Source organism: Gekko japonicus, unplaced genomic scaffold (assembly GCF_001447785.1).
Source record: "Gekko japonicus isolate JY-2015 unplaced genomic scaffold, Gekko_japonicus_V1.1 scaffold343, whole genome shotgun sequence".
NCBI lineage: Eukaryota > Metazoa > Chordata > Lepidosauria > Squamata > Gekkonidae > Gekko > Gekko japonicus.
Genome location: NW_015171513.1, coordinates 705699 through 722235, shown reverse-complemented (window position 1 = coordinate 722235; position 16537 = coordinate 705699). Strand labels below are relative to the sequence as shown.

Sequence of the window (16537 nt, the reverse complement as noted above, 5' to 3'; positions counted from 1 at the left end):
ACCAAGAACACAACTTTTTTGGGGGAGTTATAAACAGAGTCACTGAACATGAAATAGAAACAATGAAACACAGTGCAGAACATATTTAAATGGTTATTCTTTTGTTATCTGAGTTAGAGTTAAATTTTGTTAGATAGTTCTGGCTGGAAAGCAAGAAACCAAATCTGAGAATCCTGATATATTAAAATACATACATATCAACCATAGTATCCTACTGAGTCGCCTCTCAGCACTGGGACTAAGGGACACCATATTATGGTGGTTTGAGTCCTATCGGGAGGGGGGTCTCAAAAGATAGTGTTGCCGGATTCCTGTTCTGTCCTATGGTTGTTGACTTGTGGGGTGCTGCTGGGTTCCATCTTATCACTCATGCTATTTAAAACCTAGATGAAGTCACTGGGAGAGATCATCAAGAGGTATGGGCTTGGTTGCCACCAATTTGTAGATGATACCCAGTCCTACCTTTCTTCTCCACCAGTTCTAAGGATGCTGTTTATGTTCTGAACCTGTGCTTGGAGTCAACAATTGGGTGGATGAGGGTGAATAAGCTGAAACTTAATCCTTACAAGACAGATGTTCTGTGCATTAGTAGAAAGGCAGACCATGAACTTGAGATCTCTGTCTTTGATGGGGTTATACTCCCCTGGAAAAGCCAGGTTTGCAGCTTGGGACTGCCGCTTGACATAGTGGTCACCTTAGAAAACCAGGTGGCTGCTGTGGCTCAGAGAGCATTTGCCCAGCTCTGGCTAGTTCACCAACTGAGCCTGTTCCTGGATCAGCAGATCTAGCCAAAGTGGTCCATGCCTTAGTTACATCTAGATTGTACTACTGCAATGCACTGTACTTGGGCCTTCGCTTGGAGTGTTCAGAAGCTGCAGCTAGTGCAAAATGCTGTGGCCAGACTGATGGTTGGGGCCAGCTATTGGGAGTGTATGTCTCAATACTACAGCAATTATACTGGCTACCAATCCATTCCCGAGCCCAATTCAAGGTGTTGGTTTTGTCTTTTAAAGCCCTCCATGGCTTGGGGCACGGGTTTCTAAAGGACTGTCTTCTCCCATATGTTCCTGGATGAGAATTATGATCACGGTGAGATGCCCTCCTGACCATCACACCAATTAAAGATGCTCATTTAGTGGGTACATAAGAGAGGACCTTTTCCATGGCAGCCCCACAGTTATGGAAACCCCCCCTCCCAGGGACGTGTGCTTGACCACCTCACTGCCGATCTTCAGGAGGCAGTTGAAGACAATTTTATTTAGGACTGCACTCGGATTGATTTAGCTTTTATGATTGGCAGTCCTAATAGGAGTTTTTTTATCTGTGACTTTTATAGGATTTACAATTGTTGGTTTTTTAAATAATGTTTTACTATAAGCCTCCTTGAGTTCCGCAAGGAAGAAAAGTGACTAACAGATGTTTTAAATATATATAGAGAGAATCTAGTCTGTGTCAATTGTAGATGTTTAATTAATACTAGTGAAAAACAACACAGTGCTCAAATGGTTTAAGTTCTTTCTACTCAAGTGCACAAGGTAAAATGCAATCCATAGAAGGAGGAGATGGTGTTAATTGGTAAGAATGAAGTTCTGGACAGAATTTTGATGCCTATTCTCAATTAGGTCTATCTTTCTTTAGTAAGCTCACTTAGGACCTCAGGGGTCCTGTTAGAAATATCCTCCTGCTTGAGAAACAAATGAATATGGTTGCTAAAAGTATAGTTGTACAGACTGTTCAGAAACAGCAAATGGTCCAAATACAGCCGTTTGTATATTGTTGAGAAACTGTTTTGCTCATATAGCACCTATTTTGAAACCCATATACTAGTTACCTATTTGTTTTGGAGCTCAATTCAAGGTGCTGCTTTTAATCTTTGAAACTCATAATAACCTGGAACCACATTCCTGAAAGACCATTGCTGTTCATACAAATGTAGCAGGTTTATTGAGCCCACCAGAGAGGCTTGGCCTGCAGCTTTCTAGGGTGATTCACCTTGCAGAGATGCAAATCTGCCTCCATGCTTACGGATTATATAAAGATCTGATACCTGGGACTGGGAATGGGAAGGCTGCTTACTTTCTTGGACTGTAGATTGCCAGCTTTTCTATTTTTTGTCTCTATAGATGTTTTTTATGCATTTATAGCATTTCCTCCCAGTTTTGAGTTTTGTAATAACAGGGCTGCAATTATACTGTTACAAATGGGGACCAGCAAGACACTTGCAGGGCAGTTATCCCATTCTTTACACCTTTGCTTCTTCCCCTTTCCCCCTACCTCTCTCACACTCTTCTCCTATACTCTCTCTCTCTCCTCCATGCATGTTACTTCCTTTCTCTTTCTGCCCCCTCATCATTCTCTTTGTTTTTCCACCTCCCCACCTCATCACCCTTTCTCTTTCTGCCCCCATCACTCTTTCTGGCACCATCACTCTCCTAGCCTCCTGCCTGTTTCCTCCCCCACCCCACACGGCAGCAGCAGCAGCAGCGGTGGTGCTCCCAGACAGCCACCTGTTTCCTCTCCCCCCACAGTTACAGAGATCAATTCACCTTAGGGCTGCCAGCTCTAGGTTGGGAAATTCCTGGAGATTTCAGGGTGGAGCCTTGGGACAGTGAGGCTTGGGGAGGGAAGGAGCCTCAGCAGGTTATAATGCCATAGTCTCCACCCTCCAACACAGCTGTTTTATTCAGGAGAACTGAGCTCTGTCACCTGGACAGCAGTTGTAATTCTGGGCTGGGAAGTTTTAAGAGGACAGTGGAGCCCGCAGCAAAAGAGGTGGGGTGAGAAGCTCAGATTATTTAGCCATTTATACTGCAGGAGGAATCCTCCCCAATCCCAGCTACAGTTCTGCTTTTTTCTTCCCTCTCTCTCTCTCTCTCTGGCTATCAGCCAGTCTATCTCTCACTGTCAATGCAGCAGGGCCTTGAGTAGATCCCTGCGGTGGCCATTTCAAAAGGTACGGGGCGGGGAGGGATTCAACACTCCCTGAGTTTTTAAAAAAACTTTTTGGATTTTTCTGCAGGCTCATGGAGTTCCCTGAGTCTGCAGAAAAACCTGTTGGGGGAGAGCGTGCCCTCTGTTTGTGGAAATCAGTATTAGTCGTTGAGATTTAGATATATAGATCTTAGGTTACCTGTGACTTAAGAGTACCTAAGCAGCTTTGAGTCCTGTGTCTCAGTAAAAAATGGCATACAAATATACTACACAAAAACAAAGAGTTATCAGGCACTTTCCAATGTCAGGATTACTGCGACTGCCTTCCTGTTGTGCGGTCTGCCAGAAAACATTAGGAAAGCATCTAGTCTCCTGATCGTCAAGAAGTGGTACAAAGCAGAATTTTAAAGTGAGCATATGATGACATATAACTGATTAGGAAACTGGTCTTTCTGTTTTGTTTTTGTGTTTCTGGATAGTTTGTTGTTTATAAGATGGTTTTAGAACTGTTGTTCTATTATCTACTCTATTGTTTTAGTTCTTTTTCTCTTTTAGCTGCCTTGACTGCCTTTCAGGAGAAAGACAGGATAGAAGTCTTTAAAATTACAATAAATCAAAAATAGAACTAGGCAAAAATCTACCCAAATGGTAACCCATCTGTCAGAATATACATATTTGATTATTATTCTTGCATTTTACTCTCTTTCATACATCTATTTACACAGAAGATAAAAAACACCATATATTTATCTGACCATAAAATGAATTAAATGGGCTCTTCTATGGTGCAATGCTCAGCTATTGTAACTATAGAGTTGGATGTATGTACAGACACTCTACTGAGAGGGAGCACGCACACACATATAAACACAAAAATCTAAAAAAAATTTAAAAAATTAATTAGAAAGAATAAATGTTATTCTGGATTTAAAAGTACAGTTTTGAAATAAAAACCTATACATGTAGAAAAATGAAAGGCAAAATATAATTAAATGCCTTTATTGCTATATCAAACAGCTGTATACTCATGTCAGATTTATGTGGCCTCTGAACTATTCTGTGGATAAGCAGGTCACGTAGTAAATAAATTGAATCAACCTTTTGTAATGGAACATGTCCTTTACCTCTTCCATATCACTAGGTGGCCATATAAGCTACAACAATGTATTCCAACTCTTCACAGTTAGAGCAGGCCCAGCATTTTGCAAATCAGGTTATTGAAGCAAGCTGAATAGTAGCCTGAAGGATTAGTAAGAAATCACATAACTTCTTTTTCTATATCTAACATGTTAAATTAGATAGATGTGCCCTTAAGGATAGAAAGTACATTCTGATTTTGAAGCTAACACTGAAATCAATTCATTTTTAGCTTATGGATTCTGTACTTTTGAAAAGAACAACAGTTTTAAGTCCGAAAATGTTAAGTAAGATGGTGAATGTAATGGAAATGCTAAAATTCATCAGATTAATCTGCTTCCATCTTTGGCATCTGCCACAATAAAGTTTTCCAGATTTTTATACGTACTTTGGGACATTTTCAAGGAAGTGTACGTTTAATTACCCTACATTCACCACCAGAAGAATGGGTTGACCTGGTTTAAAATTTGAGTGTGATGCCTGTACCTTGCATGTCCTTTATGAATTAAAGATGCAGTCTCAGTCCCAAACACTCATTTGTTATTAGTTCAAAGCCATATGAAATATATTTTATTTTACTCTCTTTTAAGATACAGCTGCTTATTTGTTAGACTAAATTTGATCTTGGAAGATTATTGTAGTACTAATTAACTCTTTGACACTGCTAATTGGGAATATGTATATCTACAAAGGAATTTAGATTGCATCACAGTGCTTGGTCTATTGTGGCAAATTTTACACTCCGCAACCAATTATCAGATCCTGAGATGGTAAATATCACTGTGAGCAGACCAACATATATGCAGCACAACTGTGAACCTCAAACTCAAGTCCTAAGGATTCCCCAGTGCACAGAAAAGGAGGAAAATACTAGGTGGTTTACCTTTGTTTAATTTGTTTTGCTCCATAATGTTGTACTGAACTGGTGCAACCTCTTGCTTCTGTGGTCCAGAAGGCTTCCAATGCTTTTCATTCAAATCGCCGCTGCCACTATTAACGTTGCTGTTAACATTGCTGATGTTTGACTGGATGAGTTGTGTGGTGGCATAAGGTGTAGGCTGCCCTGGTTGGCTGACAAACCTTCCATCTTTTAGATTGGGGCTATTGAAAGTTTTCATCTCATTGATTTTGTTGCTTAGATCCACGTCTCCATAAACTGTTGACTCAGGCAGCATTAGGTTTGTCTGCTTGTTCTCCAGCTGATTGTTGTAATTGGCTATACAATCAGCTAACCACAGCAGGAAGGGAAAGGGAGAAGATTGTGTTCAGTTATAACCCATATTTTTAGGCCCTAGTGCTTAAAAATGTTTTGTGCAAAAATGTGTGACTTGCTTTTTGAATCAGAAATGGATTTGTGGTTGAGATAAGTAGAAAAATCAGAATCCTAAACTGTATCAAGAAACAATTCATGGATCTAAAACTAGGCGCACATGTCTGTATGGTACACGTTCTCTTGGCTCCCAACTTCTTCGTATCTATTTCTATTCCCAGGAAGGTATTAGCCAATGAAACAGTTAGTTAAAAGTCTCTGATGGCAGCATCTGCTCATAGATTTTAAATACATAACCATTGTTTTTTTCCAGTGAAAGGAAATGAAGGTCTATTGACACTATAGCACATTTGTGTAAACAAAAAAGCAGATGTATCCATTTCTGTTGCAATAAGCACATAGAAATGTTGATGTCCCTACATGTGGCAGCTCATGCAAACTGCAAAATAGAACAAATGCTGAAGCATGGTACTCAGTAGTTTATAAGACATGTCTGCACATCTGCTGTCCATTTAAATAATGCATAGCATTCAAGATCAGATTTCGATAAGCACTCGTCTGGGCACCAAAAAAAGCTGACAGTACCATCATAAGCAAAATTACACCCTTCTAAGCCCTTAAAGTCAATATACTTGGAAGGGTGGAGAGCATCTTAGGATAAATCCTTCATTATTTCCCATAATTACCATAGAGTGAAGAATTCCCAAAGGGACTATAATGCGTGTTTCAATTCTAATCTGTCAAAAGAGGAAGAGGCTAATAGCAAAGGGAGACTTGAACAGAAGGAATTAATAAGCAGGAAGCAATAAAAATTAAATTTAAAGAAAAAGACTTATAGTAATAAACAACATTTACCTGGTCGGCTATATGTAGTGAGGTTGCTATCACTGTTTCCATTGCTTGATGTACAGCAGTTGATAGAGCAGTCATTGTGATTGTTCCCAGTGTTAGGCCACGTGTCTGCAAGCCATGGCTGAGGGGCAGGTTCATTGATGTTCAAAAGACCTGGCCTTAATAAACAATGATTTTTATCAAACGTTGCATACGAAAGTTCTTATTTATTCTTTAATGTCTGCTTCTATATTTGAAACATGTAATATATTTGGTAATATATCTGATTTTACTTCTTGTACGTAACAGCTTATATTATTCGACAAACCTGATGAATTTATACTTCCCCCCACCCCCTTTTCCCTTCTGTATCCCACCTTTTTTCTGGGAAAATAATTAAAAAATTAAAAGTTGCATATCTATAAAAAGACTTGCCCACAATTTAAAAGAAAAGTATGTACTTCCCACAATCAATCTATAGCCACGCCATGTTATTTCTTTTTACATAATGTGCAAATATCCACCCTTCCTCTTTATCCTATTAGCTAATCATCTCCAACCATGACTACTGCAATCTTCCCACTTGCTTTCCCTTGTCACAGCTTAGCCGTCTATCAGAGCTCCACTGACAAACTCTTTCATTCCTCCTGTCAAATTGTGATGCCTTAAATTCCTGCAATGATTCTGAACTCTTTCTGCAGACTTATCTCCATAGCTTTGTTCCACATTACATGTCTGCCTTATTGTATTATATCCCTCTCCTTGAACTTTGTTCTGCCAGTTACACCACTTTCAGTCATCTGGAGCTCTTCTGGTCTTTTACCCAGCTCTGACCATACTCTCTTGCTGTATCTTAAGCCTGGAAGTTCAGCCCATAACTCCTGCAGCAGTGCCTCTGTACTCTACATATCTTAAAATCTCTCCTCAAAACATTTTCTGTGCAGCCTTTGGTCAACCCATATATCTGCAACTCCTCACTTCCAACTGACAGAAACTTTACCCCTAGTAGTCCAAGACACGACATCTCTGGTTTTGCTTGTGCAGTGGTCACGAAAATTTTATGACATTCAAAGTCAGCCATGTTATTCTTGCCTTTTCCTTGTCTTCCCTTGATGTCTCTACTGTTCCTTAGATTGCAAGCTCAGTGTACCAGAGAGCTGTCTTTTTTGTTCCCTCACTGAATGAAGCAGCAATGTATATTTTGGAATGATTTTGAATAAACAACACTTAAATGGTCAAATATGAACTCAGCATAAACCTCCCTGGAAGCCATATTACACTGTATATTACTATAACAGTGGAAAGAGATGTGTAGTTGGTTATTAAGTGCTGATGGAAAGACAAGCTCTGTCATAATAGTTTCATGTATGTCTCATGAAATTTAACACTGGAAGGCCTAGAGCCAGTTAAATAAATGCTATATTGATTCCATAGCACAACTTCATGTATCAGAAATGTTCTTTTGACAATTAATCAAATGTTGGCTATAGTTACATAAAAATAATAGTATACCCAGAACAGCATTATGTTGATATGAACCTGGAAAAATACTGTCTACTTTTTAAGGCTTCACATACAACCCCATTAAGAAAAGCTAACTAGGAATGAGAATCTTCCGAGAAAGCTAAGTAAATATTTAAAGCCACTATGTGTTGTGAATAATGCAGGATTTACAGAAAAAAGAAATTATGGAAGCAAAAGAGAATACTGCAAATTATGAAGTGGATGTGTACTCATAGCAGAAATTGTTGATAGAGTCTTGACTTATGATGTAAACAGCAAAGCTAATAGAAGAAGAAGAAGAAGAGATTGGATTTATACCCCGCCCTTCACTCGGAGTCTTTACAAACTCCTTTCCCTTCCCCTCCCCACAACAGACACCCTGTGAGATAGGTGGGGCTGAGAGAGCTCTGAGAGAATTGTCCTTGAAAGAATAGCTCTGAAAAGAACTATGACTTGCCCAAGGTCATCCAGCAGCTGTGAGTGAAGGAATGGGGAATTAAACCCGGGTCTCCCAGATTTGAGTCCGCACACTTAACCACTACACCAATAGTCACCAGTGCTCAAAAACTGACAGCCACAGTCACAGTAGTGATTAAAAAATAAAATATGTTAAACTCCTTACAGTTCTGGATCAGATTTCATCAAGAGCTATTTGCAAAAGACTATGACAAAAGCTTAAATTGGACATCCAGAATGGTACTTCAAAAATGTTTCCACTATATACACTCCTTTCAATGGAACATAACTGTTCTGAATGCATTAGATCTTCAGGGTAGTACATGAAACAATGAACATGGTGACAGACACATTCCTCTGGGATTTATTGTAAATGTGAAGTGAATGCTCTTAAATAAGATCATGAGTAATAGCTTATAAAAAACTCTCCACCCTTAAGTCTATGAGAATCTCAGTTTCCAGCAAAGTAAATAGATAGTTTCACAATAAAGCAGAGATAAATCTTTAAAATAGAACTTGAAAGAATATCTTTCTTGACCCCTTAGCTGCCAAGCATACACTGCAGAAGAGAAAAGATTTCTTCTTTATTTTTCTTTATGCCACCACACACCTGTAGCATTTCAGACTGAGCGTTATGGTTATGTACAAGGCCTATGTTGTGTCTTAATTTTCTTTCCTGAAGAAACGACAATTTACTTATAGCAAGGATATAATAAGGATAATATCACAGGATAGGAACAGCAGCTTCTAAATTCATTAGACCAGGAAGAGCACGATTTTACAGACACATCATAAAGCACCATTTCTAGAACAGGAGGAAGAACACATAGAACACACAGAAATGTGATGAGAAATAGTAGCTAATAGTTTACCCAGGGAGAAAAAAACAGTATCTATCCTCTACAAACAAAAGATAGATCTGAGAGGATGGAAAGTCAACAGTATTTTTTAAAAAGACAGAGGCATGCTTTTACCAGTTAGATTCCCAAAAAGTGTCTTTCTACTAGGAAAATATCTGTTTGCTAGGAAATCTACTTGGAATACTTGAGCTCATCATACATTCCTGTAAATGCCATGCTCTACTAAAGATAGCATCAATGACATTGCAAACACAACACTGCATGAACTGGAGATTTGACAGGTTTCTGGGACTCAGGTAAAGATATTACAAACTCTCTTTTATCCTGCAGAAAGGTTAATCTATGGGCAGGTACAATTTTTACATAAGTTGTAATTTCTAAATAAGAGGTATAACCAAGAGGTACTAATCTTCTTCAACCACAAGATTATGATCAATGATGTTAAGCCTCTGTTGGTATACCCCAAGACTGCATTAACCTTTTTGCCACTGAATCACACTGACTGCTCATATTTAGCTGGAAGGTCGGTAGTTCAGCAGTTCGAGACCCGAGTGCCACATGACGGAGTGAGCTTCCATCTCTGGTTCCAGCTCCTGCCAACCAAGCAGTTCGAAAGCAAGAAATTGCAAGTAGATGAATAGGTACCGCTTCGGTGGGAAGGTAACAGCGTTCCGTATGCCTTGCCGTTTAGTCATGCCAGCCACATGACCACGGAAACGTCTTTGGACTCTTCAGCTTGGAAACGGAGGTGAGCACCTCAACCCTAGAGTCAGATTCGACTGGCTTTCGAGCAAGGGAAACCTTTACCATTTACTTTCACTACCTGTATCACAAGATGTGTTCACACACACTGCTACCCAGAAGTGTATCCCCCATGCAGTATTTGTGCTTCTCACTTTGATTATCCAGATGTAGAAATCTGCAATTATCCTTGTTCACATCTGCCCACTTTTCCAGTGTTCAGATCTCACTGAATTCTATTTCTATCTTCCGAGGTGTTCACTACTCCTCTGAGTTTAGTGTCATCTGCAAATTTAATGAGTAGTCCCTCCACCCCCTCATCCAGATCATTTATATTGAAAAGTACTGGGCCCAGAACAGAGCACCCTGGCACCCCACTGGATAACTCCCTCAAATCAGATGAAATGCCATTGACAACTATTCTTTGAAAGCAGTTCTCCAACCAGTTCTCCATGTAGCAGGAACTCCTTTGCATATTAGGCGACACACCCCTAATGTAGCCAATCCTCCAAGAGCTTACAGAGCTCTTCTTACAGGGGTTACTGTAAACTCTTGGAGGATTGGCTACATTGGGGGGGGTGTCGCCTAATATGCAAAGGAGTTCCTGCTACAAAAAGAGCCCTGCGTAACTATTCTGCAGTCCAGTTTGCAGTCCTCCAGTTTACCTATCAGAACCCTTCTAAAAGCTTTACTGAAATCCAGGTAAACAACATTGATGGCATTCCCACAATCCAGTAAGCTCATCACTCAATCAAAGAAGGAAATGAGGTTGGTCTGGCAGGACCTGCTGGGGACAAATCTGTGCTGACTTCCTTGGATTACCAAATTGTACTTCAGATGACCCTGCTCCAATATCTTCCCTAGCCCAGAGGTCAGACTGACTGGCCTGTAGTTTCCTGGGTCATCCTTCCTCCCTTTTTTGAAGATTGGGATAATATTCGTGCTCCTCCAGTCCTGTGATGCACTTCCCGTTCTCCAAGAGATCCTGAACATGATGGACAAAGACTCTCTAGAAAGTTCTTTGAGCACTCTTGGGTGCACACTATCTGACATGGGGAATTTGTACTGCATCTAATTCAGGATCCCAATGCTTCTAAACTTGTAAAGGTAAAGGTTCCATTGCTCGAAAGCCAGTTGAATCCGACTCTAGGGTTGCGGTGCTCATCTCCGTTTCAAAGCCGAAGAGCCAGTGCTGTCCGAAGACGTTTCTGTGGTCATGTGGCCGGCATGACTAAACTTGTAGTAGGAGTCTTATAATCAAATGACCCCTCGGTTGCTGCTTGCATTGGTCAATGTCTCAACTAGATGCAAAGTCAAGCATACAACCAAAGTCAGCAGCTTCCAGGAATGCCAGATGTTGGAAAGAAGATTTTCTTTCATATGTTCAGACTAATCTAGTGTGATTTGGGGCCAAACTGTAAAGTGGCTCCTTCTAGATGGACACATGTAGAGTTTCTGTATCCCCTGACAACATACAGTAATAGAGCTTGATGTTGGTAAATATTCTCAAGCCTCTTCTTTGGCTTTGCTTTATGTTCAATCAAAAATGTCTTCATTTGAGTAATAAAGCTTCCCCCCAGAAGTTCTGCGATGCCATTTACATCATATTCACTTGCTGTTCTGAAGCAGATACAGGGGGAGAGACATGTGGTGCTATGTGTGACAGGGAAGCCTCGCTAGCCAAACACAAGGATAAATCCAGCAAGAGCCCACAGCAATTCCATGGCAGGGCTAAGCATGGCACGGCACTAAATAGATCCTAAGTACTATAAAAAGCAAGCACAGGTACACTTTGTTTAAGAGGTTAGCCATATTGGTCTGCTATAGGACAGTTAAAAATGAGTCCAGTAGCACCTTAGGTACCAACAATATTTTGAGAGTCAAAACTCCCTTCATCAGCTACTAGTTGGAACAGAAATCTCTGAGTCCATATATCCCACTCAGAAGGTGGGAGGGTATTGCAAAGAGATGTCAGCTCCAGTTCTACTCTTTGTATATGTTGAAATCTCTGTGTATGGGATAGTGTTTGAATATAGAAATGCAACCTGAATATAGAAATGCAATGGTTTCACAAAATGTACTGGCATTCTCTGGACTTTTGTTTACAATTTCTATCAAGTAATTAATTAATTTTTAAAAAACACTACCAAGTTGGCAGCTGCAGTATAAGCATGCTTTTCTACTGACACTTGTTTTTCTTTACTTTTTTACTATATTTTTGTAGTCTTAAATGCCACAATTCACTTACTCTAACAATCTCTCCAACCAACATAATATAGTTTGAAGTTAAAGTGCTCCCTCTGCTGTTTTATTTTTTTAAATGCACTTTCGCCCATAGCCTCAAATTAGCCAGACTAAAACGTTGCAGTTCATTATTTTGCATGAGTGGCAGGAAACCAGAAAAGCACATATCATTTACCTTCCTCCACTGCTAACGGCTTCTCCTCCTCTTTGATATGTTACTAAAATACAAAATAAAAATAGTGCAAGGGTTAAATGAATTCTTTGAATTTTGCTCATGTTGGATTTTTGAAAGATAATTAGGAAAAAGGCCCATTGTTGTCTCACTGGCACCAAATTTCATATAGTTTTAATAGCAGTTTCTAGTTAAGCACATCCAGTGATCATATACACACTTAGTACAAACATTCTAAATACCACCAACTTTTTAGAATTTTTCACCTCACAGTAAAAATCAAAGATTGTTTATGGACAAAAAAAAGTATTCAATGTTTGCTTTCTTTTTTACACAATATCTTGTAGCACCTTACAGACTGATTGGTCTATGGTTTCCAGATATATTTATGGATATGGGAAAGTTTTGGAAAGAATCAAAATGAACATATACCTGGCTCAAATAAACTTGACATAATTTACAGTGCAATCCTAAACAGAGTTAGACTCTTCTAACTTTTATTGGGCTTAGAAGCGTGTAAATCAGTTTAGGAGTGTGTTGTTACGTGACCACCACCATCAGGTTAAGCAAAGGGTTAAGTAGATTAGCCTCTGTACAAACTATGTTGAATTCCATAGCTATGCATTTCCCAAAGTAGGCATGTGTTTTAAAAGGCAGCCAAATTCTGCTACTTAGAAGAACTCCAAATTGGGGGTCTGCAAGAGAGAGATAACTGCTTGCAGTGATTACAATAACAGGATTAAAACGTAGCAGCCAATAGCACACAGGCCTTTTGCTGAATGTGTTGCTTAAGAAGAAGGCCTGTTACCATTTAAACTCAGTGGAACTAAACCAGTGGGAATGTGGAAAATAAGAATTTTTAAAATATACCCTGCATTTGAAACCACTCTATCAAATCTTTCTGTTGTGATGCTATTACTTGCCAAGTCTGATCCAAATATTTTAGTCTTCACAATTTGGAAGAGTTTCCTCCTGTAAAATATCTGACACTTTAGGCCTGCATGTAAAATTTAATCTTGTGAATGACCTTAATAAAACTCATAACGTGCTTAAATTTACGCATACCTATTTTCCCCGCAGAGCTTAAAAACAGAATTTGAATGTGATGAACCCATGAAAGTGTTCATCAATAGTACCCCACAGATAAAAGGCTAACATTAGGTTGTAAAATAATATGAAACAGTGCAAAAATAAATTTAAATAACCACTTCAAAGGCTCACAAAGACTTTCAATAGCCACTCTAACACATTCTTTTTGAAGATTTTTGAATAGCTCAAAAGTTAAAATACAAATATGATTCAAAACAACATAATCATACAAATCAGGAGCATACACTATATTACTGAAGCACTAAGTAATAAATAACTAACATTTAATAATGTGGGCATACTTGCTAACAGTGTTTTTGAGATTGTAGTAATCCCTAGAGATGTGCAATGCTTAAAAGAAGAGTCAAATAAGACTAACCACCAAACATTCTTTTTATGGGCTTAGGGGTCTGTGCAGTAAACGCTAACACAGGTAAGCAACAACAGGTAACCACAGTGAAATTAACATAAGAAGTAGGTTGTTTTTACATGTATGTTGCCCAACTTCTCCAGGAAATAGTTTCAGCATGGAGCGAGAACAAAGACTGTGATCTATACAGCAAATCATGGACATCCCCAGTGTATAATACAGGACTTTCTCAGAGGTTCTTTTATTGTAGAGCCAAGCCATGTTCCTTTAGCTTTACTAGCGGGGAATGCTGCCTCCATTTATTCAGAGCCCTTTGTACTTCAATAGTCTATTGTGCAAGAGCAGGATATTAGTGGGCACCTTTGCAATCATGGGAGCTAACCAAACAACAAAACAACCATGTTATAAATTGACATGACAGATTATAGGATGTCATGCAGCCTTCCAAATGACATAAAACTTTACTGTTGAGTTAGCAGTGTTAAATCCATAATATGGATAAAAGAACACTGAAGATATTCCACCTTAAGTAACAATATTTACTGCTATATAACATTGTGCCTGGTTATATGAAGGAAAAAGAAAGAGCATCACAGTATCACAGGCACATGCAAACTGTCAAGGGAAAAGTGCAAATATATACCTGTTGGTGTGAAGGTAAAAGACGGGACTGAAAAATCAAAACACAATAACAACTGGTTATTAAGCTGAAGAGAGGAAGGGAGACTATACAACATTAGTATAAATCAAAGCAGCAACAGAACATAAAGCTAGGATAAATATGTCCAGACATAGTGATATGTGAATAAAACAAAATTTGTAATTTAAAAGGTGTCTTGTCTCCACAGATAGCATTTCTGAGGAAGAGTGTCATTCTAGTTAACTATGCTCTTGAGGAAAACAGAGTGTGGTTTAGCCTTTGAATGACCTTCACTTTAGCGCTTTATGTTTTGCTCCAAAACCATGTACAAACAAAAAGCCTATACTATTTAATCATTTAAAACAAAGACTAATCGGTATTTTTGCAAGTATAATTATTTTGCCTGACTGTTTTCTTCACTGCATCAAGTAAATGCTGGTAAAATGTGCCAATACAGACACTTAAGCATTTTGATAAAGAATCAGCAATTATTAGAAGCAACTGAAGAACTATAAAATATTTTTTAACCATCTCTGCACCCTGAAGTGTCTTACATGTTGCCATAGCAACAGCCCAATGTTATAGCATTCTTTAAAATTCTTACAAAGTAAATAGAGGCACACAAAAGAGAATTTTTTAAAAAATTCTCCAGGGTTTTTTAAAGATTACTTTGTTATTTTCAACTATTAACTTCACCTACAGTAATCCATCTAAAGTCATAGCCCTTGCATTTAAACAGAAAAGGTTCAGAATGAAATAATTCTTCCCAATAAGCCTTCATTCTTAGAGGCTCCATAGAACTTAATTGAATCAATAAGACCTGCAGCAGACCTCCAGAGTAACATTTACTCCATTTTTTTATAGCACTCATTTCCTTTTCTGTGGAACAATAGAGTATATTTTCTGCACTGCTAATAGGAAGAAGGAATCCATGGAAAGCCCTTCAGTTCTGAGCAAAACAAAGACATGTGAGAAAAGCAGCACAATAGCTACTAAATGTGTTTTAACCATAGAATTCAGGTTGGCAGCCTTGCCACAAAGGGATGATGGAATGGCTGAGATGCTCCAATGGTGGGTTGTTGTTTTTTGCTGCACACAGGACTGATTTTTGTATAGGCTAGGGCCCTTAAGTCTCTAAGGTATCAGAAAAGCCTAATGTAGAACATGCTGCATGTGTGTCACTCCTTATCAAGCCACTTTATTTTCAGAAATATTGTGCAGAACAAAAATGAATGCCTCCAAAACAGTTTCCAAATTCAAGCACTGTCCTTTATTAGTAGCAAAGGTGTTTTTATCTCTGAGTCTTATTGTGGTTTTCTTTCTGCTAGTTCATTTTACATAGTCAAAGGAATTTAGTGACATTAAGAAACAACAGAAAGGCACAGTAATAAAGTGTGTGCATGTGCTCATACACAGAAACACACAAGATGCATTTAAAAGAAGTGCTATAGAGGGAAGAATAAAGCATCCCCACACTAATCTGCAAATCACAAGGACACAAGAAAAGATGAAGCCTTCTTGTCATTTTTTTCTGTGAGCTAAACATTCAATATCATGTTGTATGTAAGGAATTGGGGAGAGGTCAAGCTAAATGTAATCTTTGTAACTTATACAGCCACCTAATCATCAAAGCTTGTTTTAATAAAATGTTTACAATTCTCACTGATATTTATGTGCAAATACAGAAATGCTTATGGTTGTCAAAGCTTCAAGCCAGAAGCTCAACAAAGAAAGAAAATAAATCAATGAAGTTCCCTGTTCCTCAGCTTTTGTGCTGATGTTTTGTTCTAAAACGGTGGCTCAAGTGGTTAAGAAGCTGAACTGCAGGCTGTGGAAGGTCGGTAGTTCAGCAGTTCGAGACTCGGGTTGCCGCATGACGGGGTGAGCTCCCGTCTCTAGTTCCACCTCCTGCCAAACTAGCAGTTCGAAAGCAAGAAATTGCAAGTAGATAAATAGGTACCACTTCAGTGGGAAGGTAACAGCGTTCCGTGCGCCTTGGTGTTTATTCATGCCAGCCACATGACCACGGAAATGTCTTCGGACAGTGCTGGCTCTTCAGCTTTGAAACGGAGATGAGCACCGCAACCCTAGAGTCAGACTCGACTGGCTTTCGAGCAAGGGAACCTTTACCTTTATCTTTTGTTCTAAAAGATTATCTTATGATTTCCATTTCCTTGAAGATGATGTTTTCCTATCATGTGTATTTAATAACTAAGTTACAGGTAGAACTTTAGTAGCATACTTTTAAAAACCTATTTGGAACTACTGAACATTTTACAAAGCATTACCTACA

The 16537-nt window shown here is 38.9% G+C and overlaps 1 protein-coding gene across 1 annotated transcript in view; it reads right to left on the bottom strand.

Moving 5' to 3' along the window:
• ROBO1 (roundabout guidance receptor 1) overlaps positions 1-16537 on the bottom strand; it is a 433180-nt gene that overhangs the window by 42986 nt on the left and 373657 nt on the right. Inside the window, exons 19-22 of the mRNA XM_015419360.1 lie at positions 14248-14274; positions 12149-12191; positions 6194-6348; positions 4952-5296 (exon numbers count right to left, since the gene is read on the bottom strand). Coding sequence (XP_015274846.1) covers positions 4952-5296; positions 6194-6348; positions 12149-12191; positions 14248-14274 — 570 coding nt within the window. The remainder of the gene's footprint in view (positions 1-4951; positions 5297-6193; positions 6349-12148; positions 12192-14247; positions 14275-16537) is intronic.